The sequence below is a fragment of the Aulostomus chinensis genome, chromosome 3 (genome assembly GCF_037954235.1).
Source record: "Aulostomus chinensis isolate RoL2024-O1b breed Wild chromosome 3, RoL_Achi_v1.0, whole genome shotgun sequence".
Classification (NCBI taxonomy): domain Eukaryota; kingdom Metazoa; phylum Chordata; class Actinopteri; order Syngnathiformes; family Aulostomidae; genus Aulostomus; species Aulostomus chinensis.
The window spans coordinates 9,927,350-9,951,158 of NC_141322.1; the positions used below are offsets into that span (position 1 = coordinate 9,927,350).

At 42.1% G+C, this 23,809-nt stretch overlaps 1 protein-coding gene across 2 annotated transcripts in view; it reads right to left on the minus strand.

Annotated features, from left to right (window-relative positions):
- Window positions 1–8,317: 8,317 nt before the first annotated feature.
- Window positions 8,318–23,809, minus strand: part of cdh4 (cadherin 4, type 1, R-cadherin (retinal)) — a 265,718-nt gene continuing 250,226 nt past the window's right edge. The window contains exons 11-16 of one of the 2 annotated variants that reach the window (XM_086198562.1): window positions 21,775–21,917; window positions 17,138–17,374; window positions 16,220–16,453; window positions 15,961–16,100; window positions 12,351–12,524; window positions 8,318–11,453 (exon numbers count right to left, since the gene is read on the minus strand). In XM_086198562.1, coding sequence (XP_086054688.1) covers window positions 11,247–11,453; window positions 12,351–12,524; window positions 15,961–16,100; window positions 16,220–16,453; window positions 17,138–17,374; window positions 21,775–21,917 — 1,135 coding nt within the window. In that variant the 3' untranslated portion in view covers window positions 8,318–11,246. Of the gene's footprint in view, window positions 11,454–12,350; window positions 12,525–15,960; window positions 16,101–16,219; window positions 16,454–17,137; window positions 17,375–21,765; window positions 21,918–23,809 lie in introns of both variants that reach the window. The other variant, XM_086198561.1, reaches the window with a different exon arrangement.

The window sequence follows — 23,809 nt, forward strand, 5'->3', positions numbered from 1 at the left end:
CGTTGCATTTGAACCCACTTATCTTTTAACTGGTTTTGATATTGGAGTCAACAACACTCTGTTGTTGATTAGGATCCTCAAGATGCTTGGCTAATGTAAATGCAGTGCTATGTCAGGAGATTGCAGTTGCGCCCATGAATAACAAGAATAAATGAGTCAAGAGCCGCGCTTGAAGCTAAATACTAACACGGAGAATATGCTGATGTTCAGTGTGTGTGTATGTGTACATTTCCATTGTCAGGTGGTGACTCAAAGTGCTGCAGGTCATAGCTTTAAATTTGAATCCCATGCAGATAGAGGTCATCCTCCTGGCGTGAAAATTTTCATACAGTCAACAGCTTCCTGAAAATATACCAAAAAATAAACCATGGGAATAAAATATTGTAAAATTCCATGGCAGAAATAAAGTCAAAGCATGTAAGTCTCCACAATGTGTGCAGTCACACTACCTTCAACCATCAAAGTGTTTCCAGGTCATCCTTGTTCCGGTGGGTGTTTGTATGTTAGTATATTGTATATTAGAAGATATTTCCTCAAAGCATTCCTGAGATACACGTTCATGTGTGATGACACTGGCCTTTGAGTTTGACCACCAAATTTTTTTTTTAATGCATCCCTCTGTCCCAGTGGGCATTTGTGCCAGATTTTGTACTTAAAGAAATTCCTGAGATATTGAGCTAATGAGAATGAGAATGCACAGACAGACATATGTACCTGCAATATGTTACGGACAACTGGAAAACTAAATGCCTCCAGCCTGCTGCTCTTGCTGGCATGAAGGTATAAAACATGAAAAAGAATATAAATTAACTCGAGACATCTTGAGGCAAAGAACTCACCCACCTTGAAGCACTCTATGATTCAGAAAGACACAGATAAATAATGTATGAAAATGTTCTGATGGGGAATCACCATGAAACATACATCACGGAATGAGGAGTTAATATACGGAGCCCGTTAGAACAGAGGCTTCAAGCTGTGACTGATCAGCTTTCATTCGGCTCAAGAGCAGATAGGTTGCATTCCTCCCTGTCATGTTACTGTAATATCATCATAACATTTACAAGACTAATCTCGGTGCACACTTATGGTGATCAATTATTTATTTATACTAATGACTTTGCTATGCATCCATTATTCATGGCTACCCTGGACAATCTTCCTGAAGCGACACTGATTGAGAGAAATGGAGGGGAAGAAGGGGATGCTCGATTGATTGTAAAGGACATGAGCTGGATGTGGTGGTGAAGTGGACTGGTTTGCCATTTACAGATGTAGCCGGTGTCCTGAGGAAGGCACTTAACCTGTAGTTTAGGTGGAGAATTATATGCAGTGGATTAAAGCAGCTTTCCCGCAGCACACTCAGCAGCACAGCAGGAGAAATGGGCTCTGCATCATGAACATTGAGGCCTTCTTGTCTCAAAAGGAAACTGTCAAATTCATCATGCATGATTCATGCTCCACGATGATATTACAGATGTTCCTGAAAAGTGTGTTTGGGCAGTTGGATGAATATTCATTGAGAGTGATGAAGCTCACACCAGTTTCAGGGCAAACACCTCACCTACAGGGAAAAGGTAGTGATGTGTTACAGTGGCTCTAACACCAGACAGACGTTGAAAGGCTGAGGACCGTCACAGACTACAGAGGAGCACTGGGGAGGTCCCTGCTTCTCTGCCAGAGGAGCTGAACTCCTTTTATGCCTGTTTTGAGGATCACCCCAAGCTGTAGGTTTTGGACAGATGTGTATAAAACCCTCAAAAAGGTTAATTCATATAAAGCTCCTGGACCGGACAACATCCCAGGCCATGCTCTCAAAGCACACAAGTACAAGAGCTGACAGATGTCCACACTGACATCTTCAAACTTTCCATGTCCCAGTCAACATTCCCCACAAGTGAAGACCACCATCACCCCTGTCCCAAAAAAGCCTGTAGTGAGTTGCTTAAATGACGATCGCTCAATAGCACCCACATCCACTGCCATGAAGTGCTTTCGGAGGACAGTCAAAGCCCACATCACAGCCTCCCGGCCCACCACTCTCAACCACCACCAGTTTGCCTTCAGGCCAAACAGGTCCACAGATGCACAGCACACTGCTCTCTCCTACTTGGACCAGAGGAGTGCATACATATGGATGATGTTTATCGACTACAGCTCACCACCTACATCTTACCAGCCAAACTTGTCACGAAGCTCAGAGACCTGCAACTGAAGCCCCTCTCTGTGCAGCTGGATCATGGACTTCCTGATGAACACACCACAGGCAGTACAGATCTGTAACACCATCTCCTTGAAACTGATTCTCAGTACTGGGGCCCCAAAGGGGTGTATGCTCAGCCCTGGGCTTTTCTCCCTGTTCACCAGCAGTGTGGCCAAACAAAGTTCCAACACCATCATTAAATTTGCTGACGACACCACCATGATTTGCTGTATCACTGATGGATCGGGATAAGGTGAGACTCCTGACATTGGCGTGTGAAGAGAAGGATATCCTGCTCAACATCAACCAGACCAAGGAGCTGATCGTGGATTACAGGAGGCTGTGGGGATGAAGACACACCCCAATCCATATTGAGGAAACAGCGGTGGAGAGAATCAGCAGCTTCAGAATCCTGGGGATGAACATCAGCAAGGATCTCAGCTGGATGCACCACATGGATGTGGTCATCAAGACAGTGGCAGAGCAGATCTTCTTGCTCCTGCGACTGAGAGCATGGACTCCAGGATACTCATCAACTTTAATGGATGCCCCATCAAGAGTATCCTGGCTCACAGCATCAGGGTCTGGTGCAGCAGCTGTGCTGCCCTTGAATGCAAAGCTCTGTGGAGAGGAGTCAGGTAAGCGTAGTGTATCACTAGGTCTGAGCTTCCAGCCATCCAAGACCTCTACAGCCAGTACTGCAAGAGAAAGACACTGTAAATTCTCTCTAAACCCAGCCACCCCAGCAAGTCAGTTCACGCTCCTGCCATGAAGCAGGCAGTTCAGATGCATCTGAACCTGGACCAGCAGGTCTAGAGACAGTTTCTACCATCAGGCCACCAGGCTGTGATGAGAGACCCTACGTACAAACACTGGCCACTAAATTCTCCCGTTAATTCCTTATATTTCCCTCCTCTTTACATTTACCAGTTCTGCACTGTTTATAACAACATTTATCCTCTAGAATTTATGTGCTTAATTGTATTAGTTTGTCTATTTTATGTTATTCTATTTTATCTGTGACTTGAGTCATTTCTACTTTCTACTGCTGCTTTTTTTCAAAAGTTGAAGTAACCTGAGAAAAAGAATTTCATTGCTGGTAACAATGCTTTTGTTGTTAAGTATTTTGTGATATTTATAAGTAAACAGAGCTTTGCATTATGTTGCTTTATTGCTGGGGAACTCGCACTCAAAGCATTATCACATACTTCTGGTTGGCACTTATATTAATGTAATGATGTAAACAGTACATGCAAGCTTATGACAAACATTAATACTGATTCGGCCTACTGACGTGATCTGAATATTACATACTGTATATGACAGTAAAAAAATCTTGAAATCTTGAACAAGGGAGGAGTATGCCCTGATGGATTTCTACCAGACATCTTTTTTAATATGTAGTAAAGGATAGTTCACACAAAAATGAACTTATTATCTAATCACCTGAATGCAGATGGAAGGTTGGGTGAAGTATTTTTAGACATTAAAAAAACACTGCTGGATTTTCTCTGGAATTAATCTGATAATCCTGATGACCCAACATGCCAAGTTTTTGGAAAAAAGTCACTGACACCCATGTATTTAGCCTCACCATCCACTTTACCAATTGGATTAATTAGGACATGTAGTATGGGGGAATTTTGTGGCTTTATTATGTACTTTTTTAACGTTTCAAAATTGGTCATTATTTACTTAAATTGTCTGGCCGATCACTGTAACACATTTTCCTGTGAAACTCCAGGAGGATTTGGTGGATTTAAAAATATCACTTGACCATCTATGACCATGAGAGTGAACAGAAATGGACAGAATTTTCATGAAATTTTCCTTTCAAGGTTTCCAGCACCTTTTTTGCAAAGAAGATATTGCCTTTGGTCCTTTTGGAGGCTGTAATTCTGATGCTGTACCGAATGGTGTTTCAACTATTTTGCCCAAGTGTGGACAGATATTGGGAACACCTCAAGGTATAACTTTGGATAGATCAACTGCAACACAAATTACAGCCAGACCATTAAGAAAATTCAATTTCTCTCAAAATAACCTGCAAAAAAAATGGACAAGATAAAAAAAAAAAGTTTTACGAAAGTGTCTTAGTGTCTTCTTCATCCTCCACTTATCCAGGTCCGAATCCCAAAGGTGTTCCCAGGCCAGCCAAGAGTTATAATCCCTCCAGCATGTCCTGGGTCGGCCCCGAAGCCTCCGTCCTCACCAGATGCCACCTTGACTGACTCCTCTCAACATGGAGGAGCAGCAGCTCTACTCTGAGTCCCTCCTGAATGACCAAGCTTCTCACCCTATCTTTAAGGGAGAGCCCAGCCACCCTGCAGAGGAAACTCTCTTCAGCCGCTTTTATTCGCGACCTTGTTCTTTCGGTCATCACCCAAAGCTCATTACCATAGGTGAGGGTTGGAACCTAGATTGACCGGTAAATCGGGAGTTTTGCCTTTTGGCTAAGCTACCTCTTCACCACAACGGACTGGTTTAGCACCCACATCACTGCACATGCTGCCCCGATCCATTTGTCAATCTCCTGTTGTATCCTACCCTCACTCGTGAACAAGCTCCCGAGATACTTAAATTCCTCCACCTGAGGCAGGACCTCCCCCCCGACCTGGAATTGGCAGTCCACGCTTTTCTGGTTGAGGACCATGGCCTCAGACTTGGAGGTGCTGATTCTCATCCCTGCTGCTTCACATACGGCTGCGAATTGTCCCAGGAAGAGCTGTAGGTTGTGGCTTGATGGATCTAAGAGGACCACATCATTAGCAAAAAGCAGAGACGACATCCTCCTGCCACCAAACTTGACACCCTCCACTACCCAGCTATCAAAGGGCTATTAAAAAGCCCACCCCAGCCCTCCACCTCTCACCTGGAACAACTCCAGCAAAGGAGAGAGTCCAACCCCTCTCAAGGAGTTGGGTTCTGGACACGGAACTATGTGTTGAGGTGAGGCTGACTATATCTAGCTGGTAACGCTCAACCTCTTCCAACAGCTCTGGTTCCTTCCTCACTAGAGAGGTGACATTCCATGTCCCAAAAGCCAGCTTCCATGTCTTGGGATCAGACAGCCAACACCCTTGGTCTGCCGCCCAAATCACATTGCGCTGGACCCATCTGGTTCCTCCTGCGGGTGGCGGGTCCACGGGGGGACGAGTCCATGTAACCTTTTTGGGCTGGGCCTGGCTGGACCCCATGGCTTAAGACCTGACAACCAGGCGCTCGCCCACGGGCCCCTACCCCTGGAGCCAAGCCAGGGCCCAAGGGGTAGGGGCAGTAACCCTCCGTACTGGGTACACAGACTCCTTGTTCTTCTTCTCATGAAGGGTCTTTTTAACTGTTCTTTGTCTGGCCCTTTGCCTAGTCTGCCTTGGGTGACCCAACCAGGGGCAAAATGCCCCAGACAGCATAGCTCCTAGGGTCCTCAGGGCACTCAAACTCCTCCACCACGATAAGGTGACGATTCCAGGAGAAGTGCTAAAAAAACGGTACTTTAAATTCTTCATCTCTGGAATGAGATCTGAATGATGAGGCAGGTTGGTATCTTGTTAGTTGATCATTTGAATTTCATTGTAAAATGTTGAAGAGCACAGGATGAATATTTTGATGAAGTTCACAAGCATCACAGTTTCCAGGTAATTTGAATGGATGATAAGCCTACCAACAATCCCAACAAAACTAAAACTAGAGGGCGCTCTTGATCCTCTGCCTAGGCAAGACGTGGATCTGGTTCTGGATTAATTCCAAAATTGAAATACATTTGGGAGTACATTAATGTGTTCATCTCTTGGGGTCCATCCAATGTGTTCTCTCTTGTGTTTGCATTTCCATTTATTTTTCCTCGAGTATATGGTACTAGCAAAACATGAGCATGCAGAGCATAATGTTTGAGCATGCTATGAATGAACTAGCAGGTTCTGAATGAAGCAACTATTGTTACAATTGTCTTTCCTTGTCTCTTTGTCTCCACCTCTTTCATTCCTATTCCCTTTCACCTCAACTGGTCAGAGCAGATGATGTTGCTGATAGGCTTGCTCATTTTGAATTGTTGTATCTCAGAACTGGGGCATGGCTCAGAGGCAGAGTGTCCATCTAGCAACCCAAGGGTGGCTGGTTTGAACCTCACTTCCCCCCGGTTACCATGTCAAAGTATCCATCCAGGTTGTACTCCACCTCTTACCCAATGTCATCTGGTATAGGCTCTAGCTCCCCTGTAACCTTTAACCGATAGGCGGTATATATAATGGATGGATGGGTCTCTAAACTAAATTGAAAAGTGTGGACCTACTCTGCCTGTAAACTGTCATGAGATTACTTTCGCTGTGATTTGGTCCTTTAGAAAAATATATATACTTGACTTGACAATACACTTCATCATTTTCACTTAAATTTTCCTCATCAGACTTTTTCATAGTGACATTTTTCTCTCATTGACTTACAATGTTTAGCTAACTGCACACAATTTAATTTGGAACCTCCAACACACAGGCAAGGAACATAATTCTGACAGCTAAGACCGTCAAATAATTATTGTAATTTGTTAAACTCCAAAGCATGACAAGGAAGCAATCAATCATTTTTTCAAATTAAAGCAATTCACATTAATTATTCACATAATGGAAAAGGCAAATAAAACTGTATTAACTGCATGTCATGACATTTTATTCTCGGCATCTTAGGGTAGATTGTCATGTTCACTGGTTGATCAGGATGCTAGCTCCATTATCACTACCACTGAATTCTTTAATGCAGCTCAAACACCTAAAAACTGAGGATCCTTTTTTAGGGTTGCTCTTCACAATTAAACCACAGGGTGGAGCAGTGGACTATGCCATCATCAAGACAGTATTTTATCAATCAATTTCAAAATTTAGCCTTTGATTTTGCCAATTTTCATAATCTGATGTTCTGGTTTGTCATCTAATGTCTAAAGAAAATTTGGTCCAAAATCAATCGCTGACCCCTTATGTAGAGGATAATGCTGTTTATGTCACCAGGCCTGTTTAAGAGCTTGTCTTATTTAAAATGTTCCTGTCATTCCACAGTCTATAAATTGTGGCTATTGAACTTTAATATATAATTCTGTTCTAAACTTTTTTGATATACACCCTGGTAATGAAAGAATTGATCCTGACATTGAATGCTTGATTTTTTGTCCAACCCCCCCCCCCCACCCCCCCAAAAAAAACCTTCTCATCCCTCACGTCCTCAAATGAGCATCATATCTTTGTTAACAGAAATAATCTGGTGGGTGATGGTGAATTTGATGCCTACACCCTAGAAGGTTTCATGGATGGTAGATAATGGTAAAAAAGAAAAAGAAATCTGTCAGCCACTGATTAAGAAACAGCACATAACACACTTATATTCAAGTGAGTGCTGAGTCCACAGTTCTTGCCTTTATCTGCTGCTTCAGGGTGGTTGAGATATCAGGTATGAAGAGCTGAGTTCTGTTTCCGCTGGAAAACTTTTTTCTGTTCTTATTTTTAACTCTGACGGCATTTGTCCGTCTATCGGCAGGTTAATGCATGAACTAAGTGTGAGGTACAGCAACATATTTTATGTTGAATTGTGTTCACCAGCGCTATATAGTGGATGCCACCAGTGATACTTTCACCACATTCCATACCTTAGCATGTTCCTTCATGCAAAATCTATATGACCAGGTTTAACTACCCTCTTGCTATAAAGAACTGCCACACACTGTGACTCCTGATGCCTGCTTGTTTTACAATGGTTTGGCTTGCCTCGGCAGAGGTATACGCTCTTTAAGAGCCCTCAAGTAAGTTAGTTAACTAGGGGGACTCAGACATCACATTTATTCTGCTGTTTTGATCTCATTTGAGTCTTTTAGTTCTAAAATAGCAGAACACCCAGACTGGTGTCAGTAGTAAAACAAGCAGCGGAGCCAATTCATATTTGTGCTGAATATTAACACCAAACAGTAAAGCAGCAAACATCCAGTGGTGTTGTTAAGTTTGAACTGTTCCATTCTATACCAGAGGCTCACTCGCTATATGAAGCGGAAATAAAAAGGCAAGGCATTTTTGAAGAGTAGAACTTTATTTACAACACACAAGGCACTGGCTGCAAGCCAGCAGCAAAGTTCTCAGTCTATATACGCCATCATGATCATAGGGGCAACTCCAGTTTGCTTTCTACTTTCACTCTGCTCATCTGTATGAGTGAAACGCAGTAAAGACCATCAAAGACACTTTTTCTGAAAATAATCGTCTCATCAGACGACTGTAGCTATGACCTTGATGGCTTTTTAACCAATGTGATTAACACTTTGGAGCAGTGAGGCCCAAAACAGATGGCTTTGACAGGTTTGCGGGCTAATTCATAACTAAAAGTTGAAATTAGGTTTATTACTAGATCTTATTCTCATTGCTGATATTCAACATAGATTAACTAAAGGATCAAAGATTTGCTCTGATCCTTTAGTCCCTCTTGTTTATGTCCACAGTGGACAGTCCAAGGTTAAGAATCTCACTTCCTTTCATTTCCAGACATTCTCTAAATTCCTGCTGTTCTTGAACCTCACTTTCGAGGTCCCTCCCTGTGTGAGCCCTCATCGTCCATCCTACTAATCACCTCTCCATGTGGCCTACCTGGATCTTTCCACCACCTCATTTCTCTCCCTCTCGCTTACTGCCTGCCTCTTGCGTTCTCTCTGGGTGTCTCATTAAAGGCGCTCCATCTAATGAGATTACGCTGTGGGGATTAATGGTGTGGCTAATTGATAGACACACAGCCGGAGAGGATTAAATCCCTTTAAGTCCCCAGTGGGTTTTTTGGTGCTTCAGCTGACTAATTGAAATCACAGGAATGGACACAAATTTAGCTCTTGACCTCAGATGCTGCTATCTTGCTCCTTCTTCTAAGATGCAATACAAGGACAAATAGTGGAGTTTTTAATAATGTAAAAAAAAAAAAATCAGCAACACAGCTACAGCCAAACAAAGGGGTCAGTAATTAATTGTGTAAATCTAAAGGGGTCAGTTCCACGTCACGAGTGTTTTTAACACTTTAAAGTAAAGACTTGATAGATTACAAATATAAAACAATCCTTTCATGAACAACCGTGTTCTACAAAACTGTGGGTTTAAAGCAGCTACATCATTTTTCAAAACATACAATTATTCTAATGGATATTGTGGAGAAATACTTTGTTGATTTAATTAGTATTTTCATGGTTAGTCCACATTGGTACCATCACTAAGGTGTACCAAAGTCAGAAATGCTTAAGTTCAACATGTAGTAGCCTTGACACTTGGCCAGTTGAAAATAAGCTATAATAAATCCAGAAGAGGATCAACGTGGCACATTATTCTTTAAAGCTTTGACTTTGTTTTGTTAAACCAGCCAAGCCATGTCAAAGACCTGAAAATGATGCATGTAGGCAAGATTCCAAAACAGTTCTCTTTTATTTTCTGAAGTACACATCCAGTATCTATATGAATGAATAAAATAACCGCAGTACACTGAATAATAGAACAACTATCAGCAGGCATGGGCAATGAACCTACTGTTGTCCCGAGGTTAGAGGTCAACAGGAGGAAAAAGTCTGTGGAGACCGTACAGAGTGAAAGGGGAAGGCTGTGTTTTATATATAAAAGGAGTATAACAAAGCATTTTTAGAGAAAAATACGCAAAAAAAAGGAAGGCAGAAAACCAAAACAAAGAATGTGTAAGCAGGCATCTTGAAATGATTGAACGATTGACAAAGAAACTTAATATCACACATCAAAAATGAATGGGCCAAAAAATCCCCTTTGCCCTGTGTCGAGCCAGAGAACGAGAGCAGCATTTTTTATCCTCATCAATACTTCAAAAATAGGTATCTTACAGTTTTTTTATTTTCTCGTGTCTTTATACAGAGTATATTCATATAGTTTCTGCTGACTATTTTCACATTCTCACCACATAGTAACAAGTGCTTTGAGTAAAACATGAAAAAAAAAATCATGCACCTTTTTAATAGTTTTGTTGGCCTATAAAAATGGGAATGTTCAAGGCGACAAAATGTACTTCTCAGAGGCCTTAATTCCAGTTCCACTTTCTTACACTGTCTGACTAATCAGATCATGCCTACATAAGCGTTACGCTGTGGAGAAAGCAACACAAAACCATACAGGGCAGGCAAGCGTCTCGTCATAAAGGCTCCAAAATTCATGAGTCCGCAGAGGAAAGGCAGGCATTCTCCACTAAATTAGAAAACCCCCACAAGTATAAAAATGGTTTCACACAATATGAGTGTGTTGCTGTCGTTATGTTTGTGAAACTGAGCAGGTCCTTTTAGAAGAGGCTTGTCCTCACTGAAAGAACTCTTATTGGCTTCTTTTAGGCTGTATTTCATGGGGATGTCTAATAGTCTTTCCTGGTTGTGTCTTTCCCTCGTGGGACTGTGAAGGGGAGAGGAGAGTGACAGGCAGGGTTGGTGTGAGGAGTGCAGAGGAGGCAGCGAGAGAAAGCCCCTCCACTGTACTGCATGAATGGCAACCAATCCTGAGATAGCAGGAGTCTGATACAAAAACACACCACAAAAGGCACTTTATAAAATGACAGTGCTTCTGTTATAAGGAAATTCAAGTTGACAGAGTGAAAGAGAAAGTCAGAGAGCATCTTCCGGAAAAAAACATTCTCTTCAGTGTGAGACTAAAGCGAGAGTTGGTATCGTTTTAACAATCAAAGCACAAATTCACCATGTGAGTCTCTCACGACCGCCTTGATTCGTCCCCAGGGTGCTCGGGGTCCAGCACGGTGAGAGAACAAAGAAAAGAAAAGAAAAGTTCATCACACTACAAACTTGCCATTAAAAAGTATAAAGCCAGAATACAGTTGCGTTGCAGCGGAATTCATGATTGCAGGCTTGGTTGCAGTGAGCGAAGGCAGTCTGCCTAAGGGTCCACTCCTCACATGTCTACCATGGAGCCTGCGTCATGATCCTGGTCCCTGCCCGTGGTTTAGAGGAGTATCCATCCAAATGACCCACCTCTCCTGACCTTGCCACAGTCCCACCCAACCCCGCCTCCTCTGTTCAGTCATCATCTCCTCCTCCGTAAAGGTCAGCCAGCTTCTTGAAGCGAGGACCCCAGTCATTGAGGTAGTCATAGTCCTGGTCCCCTGAGCTGGTGGAATTGAGTGAGCTGACAGAGCCAGCAGTTGAACCACTGCCCTCATAGTCGAACACCAGCAGGGAGTCATAGGGAGGAGCTGTGGGGTCATTATCTGCTGCCCTAAGACCCTGGAAACACAGAGACCTGAATGAACTCTCCAAACCGACTTGGAGTGACAGGGACCACCCCAACCACCATCAAGTAGTCTCTTTATTTATTTATTTTTTCTGCTGTGAGGTGACAGTGCTAACCACTGCACCATCGTGCCGCCGTGGAACACATATACTAAATATTTTAATACAGATAGATAACAAAACGAATGTATTAAGACAAGCTAGTTTATAAAATTAAAAAGGAAATGAAAGAATATAATAAATAAAAATGAAAAAAGAAAACATTATTAAATTAATTAAATCAAATTAAAATACTTAAGACTTATATGTGGAGAAACAATGAGTGCCAAATAGGTCAGTACTGCCTTTGAGAAATTGCTTCAAGGCTTTTTTATTTCCAGTACCAATTCATTTTTTTTGTCATATACAGCGAACTGTATCCTTTTATTTAAATATGCTCTATGTCGCATGACAGGAAATAAAGGTAATACCTCTTTTTACAACATTAACATTACAAGTCCGGCTAGTTTGTGTGTGAGAGAGAATGCATTGTTATTGACGCAGTTTTCCTTTATTAAGGTTTAAGGAGGATAGGGGGTCGAATCACTCACAAGTATAAAATATTTGTACTGCAATGGGCACAGAGGGAAGCTGCAACAAACCCTGTCTCATCCCACTCAAGCACATTGAAATATTCACAAAAGGTTTTTTTATTGATGGCTTGATGGCTAAATGCTGTCACACAGGTGAGTGAGCTATTTACATTTGTAGCAGCTTTCAGGAACTAAATTCTGGACAGGAAAAAAGTTCCTTGAAATATTTAGAGATAATACATTTGTAAATCTTTAAATAACTGTTAGACAAGACTAGGAATAGAAACAGTCACAGAAAGTACATGCAGTCTAAACCTACGTCATTTATGAAGTCTCCTATGTCTCCAGGGTGGGGTAGACTGGGCCTTACGGGATACTGGGACTCAGGGATCACGGGCCTCTCGTCCACTCTGCGCACCCCTGCTGGCTTATTGATCTTACTAATGATGTGATCCAGAGACTCAGGCTGCTGCAGCTGGCTCAGGTCATAGTCCTGGAGGAAATGCCATGGAGGAAAAGACAAACAAAAGCATTATGCCTACAGGTTGTCAGGTCATTGCAATCATATCACCACGATCATAGATTTGCATAAAATTACCCAAAATTCACTTTCAATGTATAAAAACAAATCAAAACAGCAATACAAGCACACGATGAATTCAGATAGCTGCTGTGGTTTGTAACATCCCTGACTATATTCCGTAAATTCATTAAACATTTATCATTAAATTCATAATATGAACAAATCACACCGCTGGAGTCATTAATTCACAGTCTCTCCCCAGCAAAACACATGCTATGTTGTGTTCTGTTCTCAATTTTTTTTATATTCATGTGATCATTATTCTTATTGTATTTTTGTTTGCCGTTTTATTTATATAAATTGTTGATGTCTGTGAGGCGAAACTAACTCTAATTTCTCAATACAAATAGCTAAACTCCATGTCATGGACAGAATTGTTTGTTGGGTTTCTGCACTCTTGCAGCTGATACTGTAAATAGTTGCACCTAAATCCTCACAGTTGCTTAAGCATGAAAATACATCTATACACATAGCAGCTGCTTCATACTGTGTGTGTTCATTAATTCAACGGTTGTGAGTTGGAGTTGGAAAATAGCAAGTATCAAAGACATTTTCTTGAATAAAACATAGTGTATATTAGAGCAAATCAATGTTGAAGGTTTTTATTGATGTTGTTAAATATCTTAGATATAAGATATAAGAGCGTGCTGTAGGTGTATTTAAAAATGTTAATTTCTTGAAAAGTGTCATCTGCAAAGAGTTTCATTTTCAACAACACGTGGAATCCAAGGTAAACAGTATATTACAACCTCTAAATCTTGTTCACACACCTTTATGCCAAATCTATGCCATGAAACATGTCACATATTTACTGTAGATAATGTTGTTGGAGCTCAGTTACTCCAGCATGCTTCAACTGGCCCAAAACTGGCCAGTGTGACTAAAGGTTCCACCTAAGTTGGACAATGCAGTGTCAAGGGAGGAATCATAATGGGGTAAAAGGGGGAAAAAACACATTTCTGGAAAAAAGAGGACACAAGCTAACCTGCAGGAACCTTCCTGAAAAGCTGACTTCTAGTTTAGCTGCAATGAATGCTAGCAGTGTTACAACAGAATACATTGTCTCAAAAGTCAACAAATACACTTTATTTCAAACCACTCAATGTCAGGATGCAGACATCGTGGGCACGGTGAACCAAGGAAGGCTGGGCCTTGGCTGCATTACACGAACAAGCTGGAAGGAGGCAAAAGCAAAGGAGAGGAGAGGCATGGTGCAGAGGGAGATTCAGGCAGCCGAGGAAAAAGGCAGGCAAGCCAGGGAGTAGCTGTGAGCCAACAGGGCAGCTGGACAAGGTGGGACAGTGTGTGAGGAGGATCCCTCACTTGGAAGGACATTTGGAACATGGAGGGGCATCGTATAAAGTTCCTCCTCTCTTCCGTGTATGACATGCTACCAAGACCAACAAATCTCCATAGGTGGAGGTTTGCAGATGATGTGCGCCATGTGGAAAACCAGCAAACCTGGGACACATCCTGTCATCCTGTTTGCCAAGCCTAACGGGAGGTTTAGATGGCTACATGACCAGGTGCTGGCGCAACTGGCCAATAGACTGGAAAAAGAGAGGAAGTGGAGGACCACTAATGCCCATCCAAAGGCCTTCACTTAATTGCCTTCTTCAGGCCAGGGGAGAAGGCAGGAAAGGACGATGGGGGCACAGGGATCCACGGCACAGCAAAGTACTGGGAAATGAGAGTTGACATCGGAAGACAACTTTCCAGAAGAGACTGCCGTCACAAGTCTCTGTCCAGATACTATGCTTTGGTTCCAAGCTTCCAAACAGGTGGCCCTTATAGAACTGAGAACTGCCCAAGGAGGAAAGGATTGAGGAGGCACATGAGCGCAAGCGGGGTAAATCAGTTCTTCATCCTGGAGAGCCAGCAGAGGGTGCGGAGAGTCTGGAACCTACCACTGGAAGTCAGTTGTAGGGGCTTCCCAGGACAGCTCATCTGGAGCGTACTGAGAATGCTTGGGGTCAGAGGGTCAACCCATAAGAACCTGGCGAAAAACATCACAAAGGAGGTAGCAGCATCCAGGTGGCTTTGGCTGAAGAAAGGCAAATGGTGGCTAAATCAGGCTGGCAGGGGAAAGGGGGGGCAGAGCTGAGTGCGGAAGACCTGATGGGCTGAGGGAGCAGTTCCAGGATGCTGGTTTTGCTGTCGAGCCCCACTGAGGTGTCGTGGGCTAGTTCATGAACCACCAAAGATGTTGGGTGCCCACTTGAAAACCCTATAAAGTCACAAGGTCTGAAGTTCCCAGCTCTGTGTCTAGTCGTTAGGACAGTGTCTGAAGTGAGTGATTATGCTAACCACCCCACAAAGTTGCAGGAGGTAACTCCTGCCAAGTGCAGCCGCTGCGATACCCTGATCGTGTTGACAGTTTTTTATACAGAAATAAATAGAACTAGGGTGTCTTTAACATTAACATGCTGTGAAAACGCTGTGGAAACAATCTGTTATTTTAAAGTCAGATATAAACCCTGAATTACTTTCCTAGGTAGCCACACTGATTTGACACAACACCTCAATAGCTTTATTAAAATTAAAGTCAACAAAACTAAACATTTATTGATGATTCAAAGACCAACTGCTGCTACAAACCATGGCCAATTTTTTTTTAAGAAAGGATGGGGTAGATTACTTTGGACAACTAAAGGGGTCGGATATATTCACAGAGGAGAAACCGCTCGTTTTGGAAGCTGAGAGAGCGAGGTTAGACTGAGGTGGAAGAGGTAGCTCAGGTTATGCATCACATAAAATAGCAACATCTCACTCCCAATTTTTTGGTGACAACTCTGTTTGACTTGGGAGACAGTCCTGTGCCTCACCACTAGCATTCATTAAAGCTGAACTAACTAGCAGTCAGGTGTTTATTGTTGGTCTGGAGCTCAGAAATTCATTCAGAAACCTGAGAAAGGTATTTATATGCTTGTCAGGCTGTAAAAAATGACTGACAATGAGGGTGGTTCCTAAAAAGTTTGCATGGTTATTTGAAGAGTGAAAAACACTGCCAGAGATGCTGCTTGCTAAATTGTTTGGAACATGATGGAAAAGGTGAACAGAAGAATGACTTATTGCAATCAGCAAGAGGACAAACTGCCACCTAACCCTCTTTCCCAGGCAAACATTCTTTCATCAATAAATCCCTTCCTCCCGTATTCTTGTACACAGTAACATTGTCAAAAGTCCTCTTAAAGCTCGACTGCAACTTAAACTATCTGATAGACTCAAGCTGCTGTCTAGCTGACCTCCATTTGCCAGTCCTGCTTGCTGTTGTGTTTGAGCTGTGTTGAATAACAACCTTTCATGATTTTGGGAGATAAATAAATTCACTTTCTCCAAACAATACCTGATCCTCCTCTCCTCCTCCTTCCTCATCATACTTGAGGATGTTGTCTCTGACATCATCTTCAGGGTCAATTAGCAAGGGCTTTGCCTGCCTCTCCTTCTCTCTGCGTTTCATCCACACCACGAACAGGAGAACCATGCCTGCAAGGAGAGACAGCCAAACATCAATGGAAAATGATGGAGAGAGAAGAGGAGGATGTACAGTTTTTACATTTAAGTTGCCCTTGTAAACTGTTGTTGACCGTCTTCGTAGCACTCACTCAGCAGTATGATGATACAGATGAGTATAGCGATGATGGCCCCTGTGCCAAGGCCAGCTGCTGCTACGGCCCCTGTGGTGCTGCAGTCCCCGTTATCATCACAGGGACACACTTTGATTCTGATCAAGGAACGGTTGGACATAGGAGGGTTCCCTGAGTCCGATACAGAGATGGGGAACTCATACACACCTGCCTCCAGGTAAGGAATGTTCAACTTCAGTTTAGCATAGTCACCTAGAGAGTGAAGCAAAGGAAACAAATCAAAATGGGAATACATGAAGAGACGTAGGGGAATGTGTAGGAGGACAGAAAGACATGAAGGAAGAGCATGGGGAAAATAAGATTAGACAGAGAAACATTTTGTATACCGCAGGATATCATGTCATCATGTGCGTGGGTAGGAGTGAATGACAAATAAAAGCTGCAAAGGAATAAAATGTGCAGCAATCATTCTGACATGCATATATGTGAATTGAAGAGACATTAAAGACTGAAAAACCCACAACATATAACCTTCAGCATCAATCACTCAGGCAAACTTGGACAACAGCCTCTGTGGAAGACGAATCCAGGTATGTGATGAGATTTGTCCTTAAGACAGCTGCTGTGATACATCCATCAGAGTGGATGGCTGACAGATTGGATGCTTGGGGGACAGCAAGATGAATGTAACTCATTTGCCACAAATGATAGATCATATGTCAGCACTGGCACCCATGTCCCTCACCATGAGACATTTTGTTAAACTTGGACTTGGACAGCTTAAAGCAATCCCTGGTGCCCTTATTGATGTTACCAGTTACTCCTGTTTAAGGTCCCTTGAACCTCCTAAATTTTGACTTAACTGTAACTGTAAATCATTTATGTTTGCAATGTAATTCTTAAATATTTTCAAGGTAATTTACAGCATTTATTTACCGCCAAGTCTAGAGATGGTCCAGTTACGGCGAATGCTGACAGGAGTTTTTGGGAGCTCAAAGATAAATGGCCCTTCATTGGGGTCTGCGTCAGCGTCGGATGCTGTGATATTTATCCAGGAGTTTGGGCGGGCACGCTGGCACACTTGACCCTCCCGAGGTATCAGCACAGGGGAGTTGTCATTCACGTCAATCAGGTAGATCTGTAGGGTTCCTGTCCCGCTGGCTTGAGGAGAACCTACGAATAAGTGAGAGGAAGCACAAGCGACAAAGAGATGTCATGTCCACTCATGTCCACAATAAAAACACAGTGGTTACATCGTACAATGAATTCTTACTTACCTGTCTCCCTTCAAGCAATAATGATAGAAAATGTCAGTGTTGAAAGGTTGATAAACAACTGTGGGCCTCATTCATATTCAGTCAATTTTGTTTCAGAAAGGTCATACAAGGAAAGTTCACAATGTGTTTTAACCAGTATAACGGTCCTTGTAAATGAAAGCAGGAGCCACATGTTACTTTTATGCACAGGAAAACCCCTGGCAATTCCCCATGAATGCTACGAGAATTATATATTTTTGTGAGCTAATCAGGAAGTAAGCATCCCCATTAGTTCCCACAGCCAAAGGCTAATCAGATTCTTAAATGAATTTGGGGTCATTGCTCTGTGGTTTTGTCCAGCAAGATAATCCATACAAATGGCAGAAAACACCATTTTGCTGAAGCATAAATTTCATTGTTAGAAGCACAAAGCCAATGTTAGTATAAATGGACTATACCACAGACGCACCACTTCCTTTATCTTCTGTGTGATTTTTAATGTCCATAATTTCTGCAGTCTCATTTTGCCACTTTACAGTTTTACCACAGTTACTAGAAAGGGACTTTGAGGTGTTGCTGCTGCGGCATCTGAGCACCGCCATACACCTGTCAGTGTCTGGTCCGCTGCAGTCTTGTTATTTAAAGATAACATTTCCCGCTTCCCACAGGAACCACCAGAATCCTTTTGATAAAAACAATAGCATAAAATAAAAAAAGAAAATTATTATTAGAAATTTTATAAACGATAAGCATATTTCAGTCTAGATTGCTCTTGTCCCCAACAATTGCCACTTGTCTTATCATACTTTTACGATTTAACAATTAACTCTGAGAGAATGTTAAGTTCGGAAGCTTCTCTGTTAAACTGTCAGGAGCACGGAGTTACACACAAGTATAGCCATCAGGTTTGTTTGTAGTCTGTAAGTCTAAGTTTAGGGCCAAACAAGCTTGATAGTGTTTAAGAACAAATCATTTCTTGAATAATGCCCATTGTTTCTGTAGTATACTGACAATTTTAACAGCTGCCATCACCAAGTAAAGCAATGTTAAGAAGTTGTGCCCATTTCACATATTCTGTTGAGATTCTGTTTGCAAATTCAGTTCCAATCCAAATAATTAAATCATTGGTAAATGTCAGCATCTCTGTGAAACCTGCATCAGTGGCTTTTAAGATGGTTGCTGAATAAAGCCCAATTTTTCCATTCGAATGACCTCCTGGTGATTCATGTGTAAAACTGTGAAAATGAGGTGTCCAGATACAGAAACAATCAGGAGGACAGGTTTTTCTCTTCCCCCAAGGGCTTGCAAGTGTGTGTGTTTAGTTGAAGAGAATATAGGAAAGAACACATGCATTCTTTCGTCTTTGTGTTAAGAACTTCCTGAGAGGCTGAGGAGAGACTCATTCTGGATGGGACAACGCTCACTCTTGCCACTTGGAAATAACTCAAATGCTAATCTTTACAACATCAAGTAAAACAATCTTACCATGACTTATTCAGGATTTCTCAGCAGTACCAGACCAGCACAGACCCATCAGTTTGAGAGACACGTCTTTGACGGTTCGTGCATCATTAATGTACTTCACTGCAGTACAAACAGTAACTGAACTGTGAAATGCTGTTGTTTTTTTTTTAACCGTTTAAATTGCAGTTGATGCTGTGCAACAAGGTGCTGGGAAGAAGCACTGCCTTCTTTTTAAAGAACTCTGCTTGCTTTCAAAAACACAAAAGGGAACCTGGCTTGTGGACATGGGATATTACAATTGCAAGCATTTGTTTTCATACTAGAACATGGTTCAAATCACAAACGCACTTATGGAGCAGTGTACTTTATAAGGGCTGTTCTCCACCTTTACAATAAAGGCCCACATATTCATACTTGAAACAGACTCCCTTGAAAAAAACAAACAAATAATTTAACACCATTTGTTTCCTGGCACACTACATCGGTACTTAAAAAGCTGCATCCGTTAAATTAGAAGTGCATGTTTAAATGTAATAAGTCTCATTAATTCATTGTTTATTGGGACAGATCCTATCTTGACACCAATGAGTCTCATCTGGCGTAAACCTATAATTTGCTTCATATGCTCACATTATTACTCTCCAATACTAAAAAGACAATTTTCCTTTAACAAAGTTTCAAAGAGTTTCAATTTGAAAGCATTTTGTGTCTCAAAAGTGGCTTTCATGCCCACCCATGAGTGTGCACCCGAGTGGTTGAGAAACACAGCTTTGAAAGAGTGGATGTATCAACCACTAATACCATTTCTTTTGCCATATTCTCTCTATAAACAGCAGATGAACAAATGTTTTGCTCTGCAGTGAATCCTGGCCTCGTTATTCAGTTGACAACACCCCCCCCACAAACAGACTGTCAGGAAGCTGAACTAAATTACTGATGCGGCACAACCCAATAGCTCATCAGAGTTGTGCTCCAACACTGTTTTCTCTATCAGACTCGAACTTGGTCTAACAACTATGTAAAGGCCCTGGGGCCCATTGACTATCTTGTCCGTTATGATTGGCTGTGTGCTGTGTTGCTTCTTGCGCTTCACTTGAGTAGAATAACTACAAACAGACTCACTCAGGGGTGGCACGGTGGTGCAGTGGTTAGCGCTGTCGCCTCACAGCAAGAAGGTTTCGGTTTTGAGCCCTCGTGCCTCAGGCACAGGATCTTTCTGTGTGGAGTCTCCATGTTCTCCCTGTTCCTGTGTGGGTTCTCCAGTTTCCTCCCACAGTCCAAAGACATGCAAATGCAGACGAGGCTAATTGGATACTCTAAAATGACCGTAGGCGTGGCTGTGAGAGCGAATGATTGTCTGTCAATATGTGTTGGCCCTGTGATGGACTCCAGGGTGAACCCCGCCTACCGCCTGAAGGCTGCTGGGATAGGCTCCAGCCTGCCCGCGAGCCTTAACAGGAAAAGCGGTAGAAAATGAACGGATGGATGGAGAATCGCTCAGGTGGTTGAGTGGTGAGAGCGCATGTCATATACACAGTTGACACCAGTTTGAATCCCGGCCGGAGGTCCTTAGCTACATGTCCCACCCCCCCCTCTCTCCCTTGTTTCCTGTCTGTTCATTGTTCAATAAAGGCATCTATGCCCAAACAACAAAAAAATTCAACCAGAGTGGATATCCCCTTGTTGAAAGTCTGAGTGCCAGAATCAATAGACTATCAACACTCTGAGCTGATGTTTGCATGCTTCAGGGGAACCAATCAGCTTCCACTGATGTAAGACCGCCTGAGTAGGCACCTCTGTTTGTGCTACTTGAGTTCTTTAGTTTGCAAATTGTTAGAGCAGGTGATAATCAGACCTTTATGATTCTATCAGTCTGTATATTTACACAAAGTTGGCTATGTAGATTAGGGTATGGTATATAAACAGACTGTCCCATGCTCACTCATTCATTCTCAGTCCATCCATTTGATGGGAGATCTTTGGCAGTGAAGTAGCATGCACATGGTTGCAGCATGGAACGGCATTCTTTATACAACAGAGGTTCTGTTGCTCAGCTTCAGCATAATTTTGTTCCTTAAGGTGACTGACTACTTTTAATAAAGAGTTTACTGTCATCATGCTAACACACATTTGAATCTCTATGCCAATGACCAACAGCTACAGAAACCACACACCCTTCAGATTTTTTTTTTCTGGATGTTGATTTTGCCTGCACCAGTTTTAGGAGAGTTGTGATTGAATCCATCCATCCATCGTCTTCCGCTTCTTCCTGTTAATGGTCACAGGGGGGGGGGGCGTCCCCTCTTGATGTCTTTGGACTATGGGAGGAAGCTGGAGTACCTGGAGAGAACCCATGCAGGAACAGGGAGAACATGCAAACTCCACACAGAAAGATGCCGTGGCCGAGCCGGGACTCGAACCCGGAACCTTCTTGCTGTGAGGCAACAGTGCTAACCATTGCACCACCAAGCTGCCCGAGTAGTGAATATTTGTTTAAAATAAAGTTGGATCAATTCCCCAGCTATAGGTTCCATTAATCATATCTACCAAATTACATATTAGATTTTATTTTTAATCCCAATTCTGGCCTCTAAAAAGTTTGACAGGACATAAAGTGATTGTGCCATATTCCATTTTGCATTGATGCTCTCGCTTTGTATTCCCCCTAGCCCGAGACTCCTTGACAGCAGTACACCTCCACCACTCCCTGAAAGCCAAACTTTGACCAACTGACAAATAATATAACTCTTCCACAAGTACAGCGACAAGGGTCTTGATCAAAAGGGCAGGCATCTTTCCAACGATTTACTGACAATCACAACATTAATAGTCACCCTCACTTACCAGACTTACCATTGTCGAAGGCCAGGAATGTGGCCTCATATACGTTGTTTTTGACATACATGGACTCTCGGTCAAGTAGTGCCATGGTGGTGATCTGACCATTGGTCCTGTTGATCTTCAGCCAGTTGGCTGGGTCTGAAAGCTTGGAATATCTACACACACACACACACACACACACACACACACACACACACACACACACACACACACACACACACACACACACACACACACACACACACACATGCAGGCAGGCAGAGAGAGAGAGAGAGAGAGAGAGAGGGATAAAAAATTAAATTCAGTACAAATTGAAGACAAAGATACAATGTCTTGTGCAAGAAATGCCCTCTGTTCTTTCCTTTGTACATTAGTTAATGGTTCATAGCAAAGTAGAACAGGGTTAATGTCAATGTGCAGATGTGTGGGAATAAACACAGGAAAACTGGAGGAACATGGATATTTCTCAAAATGTGGCCCTAAATTTACAACAGGCATTTTAAGACAACATATTAGGGATTTTCACCTGTCCATTTGACTAAACTAAACACAAATAAGTGCAATAATATGATTATAAAATGAAAAATATGGTCTGAAGTAAGTGCATTTTATTTTGACATGGAGGGGATAAAGGAAGAAGATGAGCTCTTTACATGCAGAGCTATATTTGTGAGCAGCATTACTGGTTACCTGGGAAATGCAAGATGATGATTTTCCTTGAGAAGTAACATTTTAATAAATGGATTGTGTGCAAATACAATAATTTAACAAAGGTAATGTTAAGTTATTCTTTGATGTAATGTTCAAACATTAATCTACGTATAAAAAAAATTCTTTTAAAAATTAAGAATCAAATAGTCTCCACAGAGAGAGAGAGAACACAAGAAGCGTAGCAAACCCATCTGGCTCATTTCCCGTTTACTGCTCACATCATTCTCTCCCTTACGGAGTCACATGTGCATCACATTCACATGTTTTGGCAAACTTATGTGTGTACACTTGTGTGTCTGTTGTGTGTGCTGGTCCAGAGGTTCAAGCATGGCCATCTGGGGAATAGAGCAGCAAAGAGGCTGTTTAAGATTGAGCTGAGCATCTGTGTCTGCTGTGGCAAAGATCAGAAAAGTCTGACGGGGGGGCAAAAAAAAAAAAAAATGTGTGTGTGTGTGTGTAAATTAAAAGTTTCTGCCCAACAGCAATCCCCAATACCTAATGATCTAAATTAATTTGTTAAAAGACTATACTTCTTTTTTGTATATAAAACTGACTAAAACTAGACTATAACCTTTTTGAATTTTCGTCAACTACAACTGGACTAACACTATCAAATATGAAAATGACAAAAATTTGACTAAAACCAATAAGCACTTTAGTCCGAAAGACTAAGACTAAGACGAAATCTAAAATGGCTGCCAAAAACAACACTATGAGTGACACATTTTTTTACTTTTTCTGTTGAGAGCAGAAGGTTTATTATGATAAGGATTGAAGACCGCCCATAACCCTATCGGGTCACATATTCCAAAAGCTAGAGTTAGCTACCTTGTATCTAAAACTAGGAAGCTCTTCACCCATGTTTGGGCTCTAATTGAAGCTACACACAGCAATGAGTGGGTCCAGCAACACAAGTGCTTGTTGCAGTGTGTGGGTGGTCAATAGAATAAAGAAACCTGATTATAGCTTGATGTGTCCAATGTGGTGCAAATATCAATTCCTGTTGCCAGTAAGTGATGCTCAAGAACACTCAACACTATGTTGTTGTACATTACATGAAGACAATAGAGGGTAATTTTGATGTCGATCTAATTGTGTTGTTAAATTTGATCAGGAATCTTCTGGGTCAGGGTTAGGATTTCATATTTTGTTGATTGACAAGAGCAGGATTGGACCAGAGTCAAATATGGGAGGACAGGGAAACTCTGAGGGAGGCCCTAGTTTTCATCTCAAACTGTAGGTTCTACTTGATTTAATACACAGGGGCCACTTATACAAAAAACAGACAAAGCACGAGTGGCACAGAAACAATATTCTCATGTCCTCCCTGTGCAGT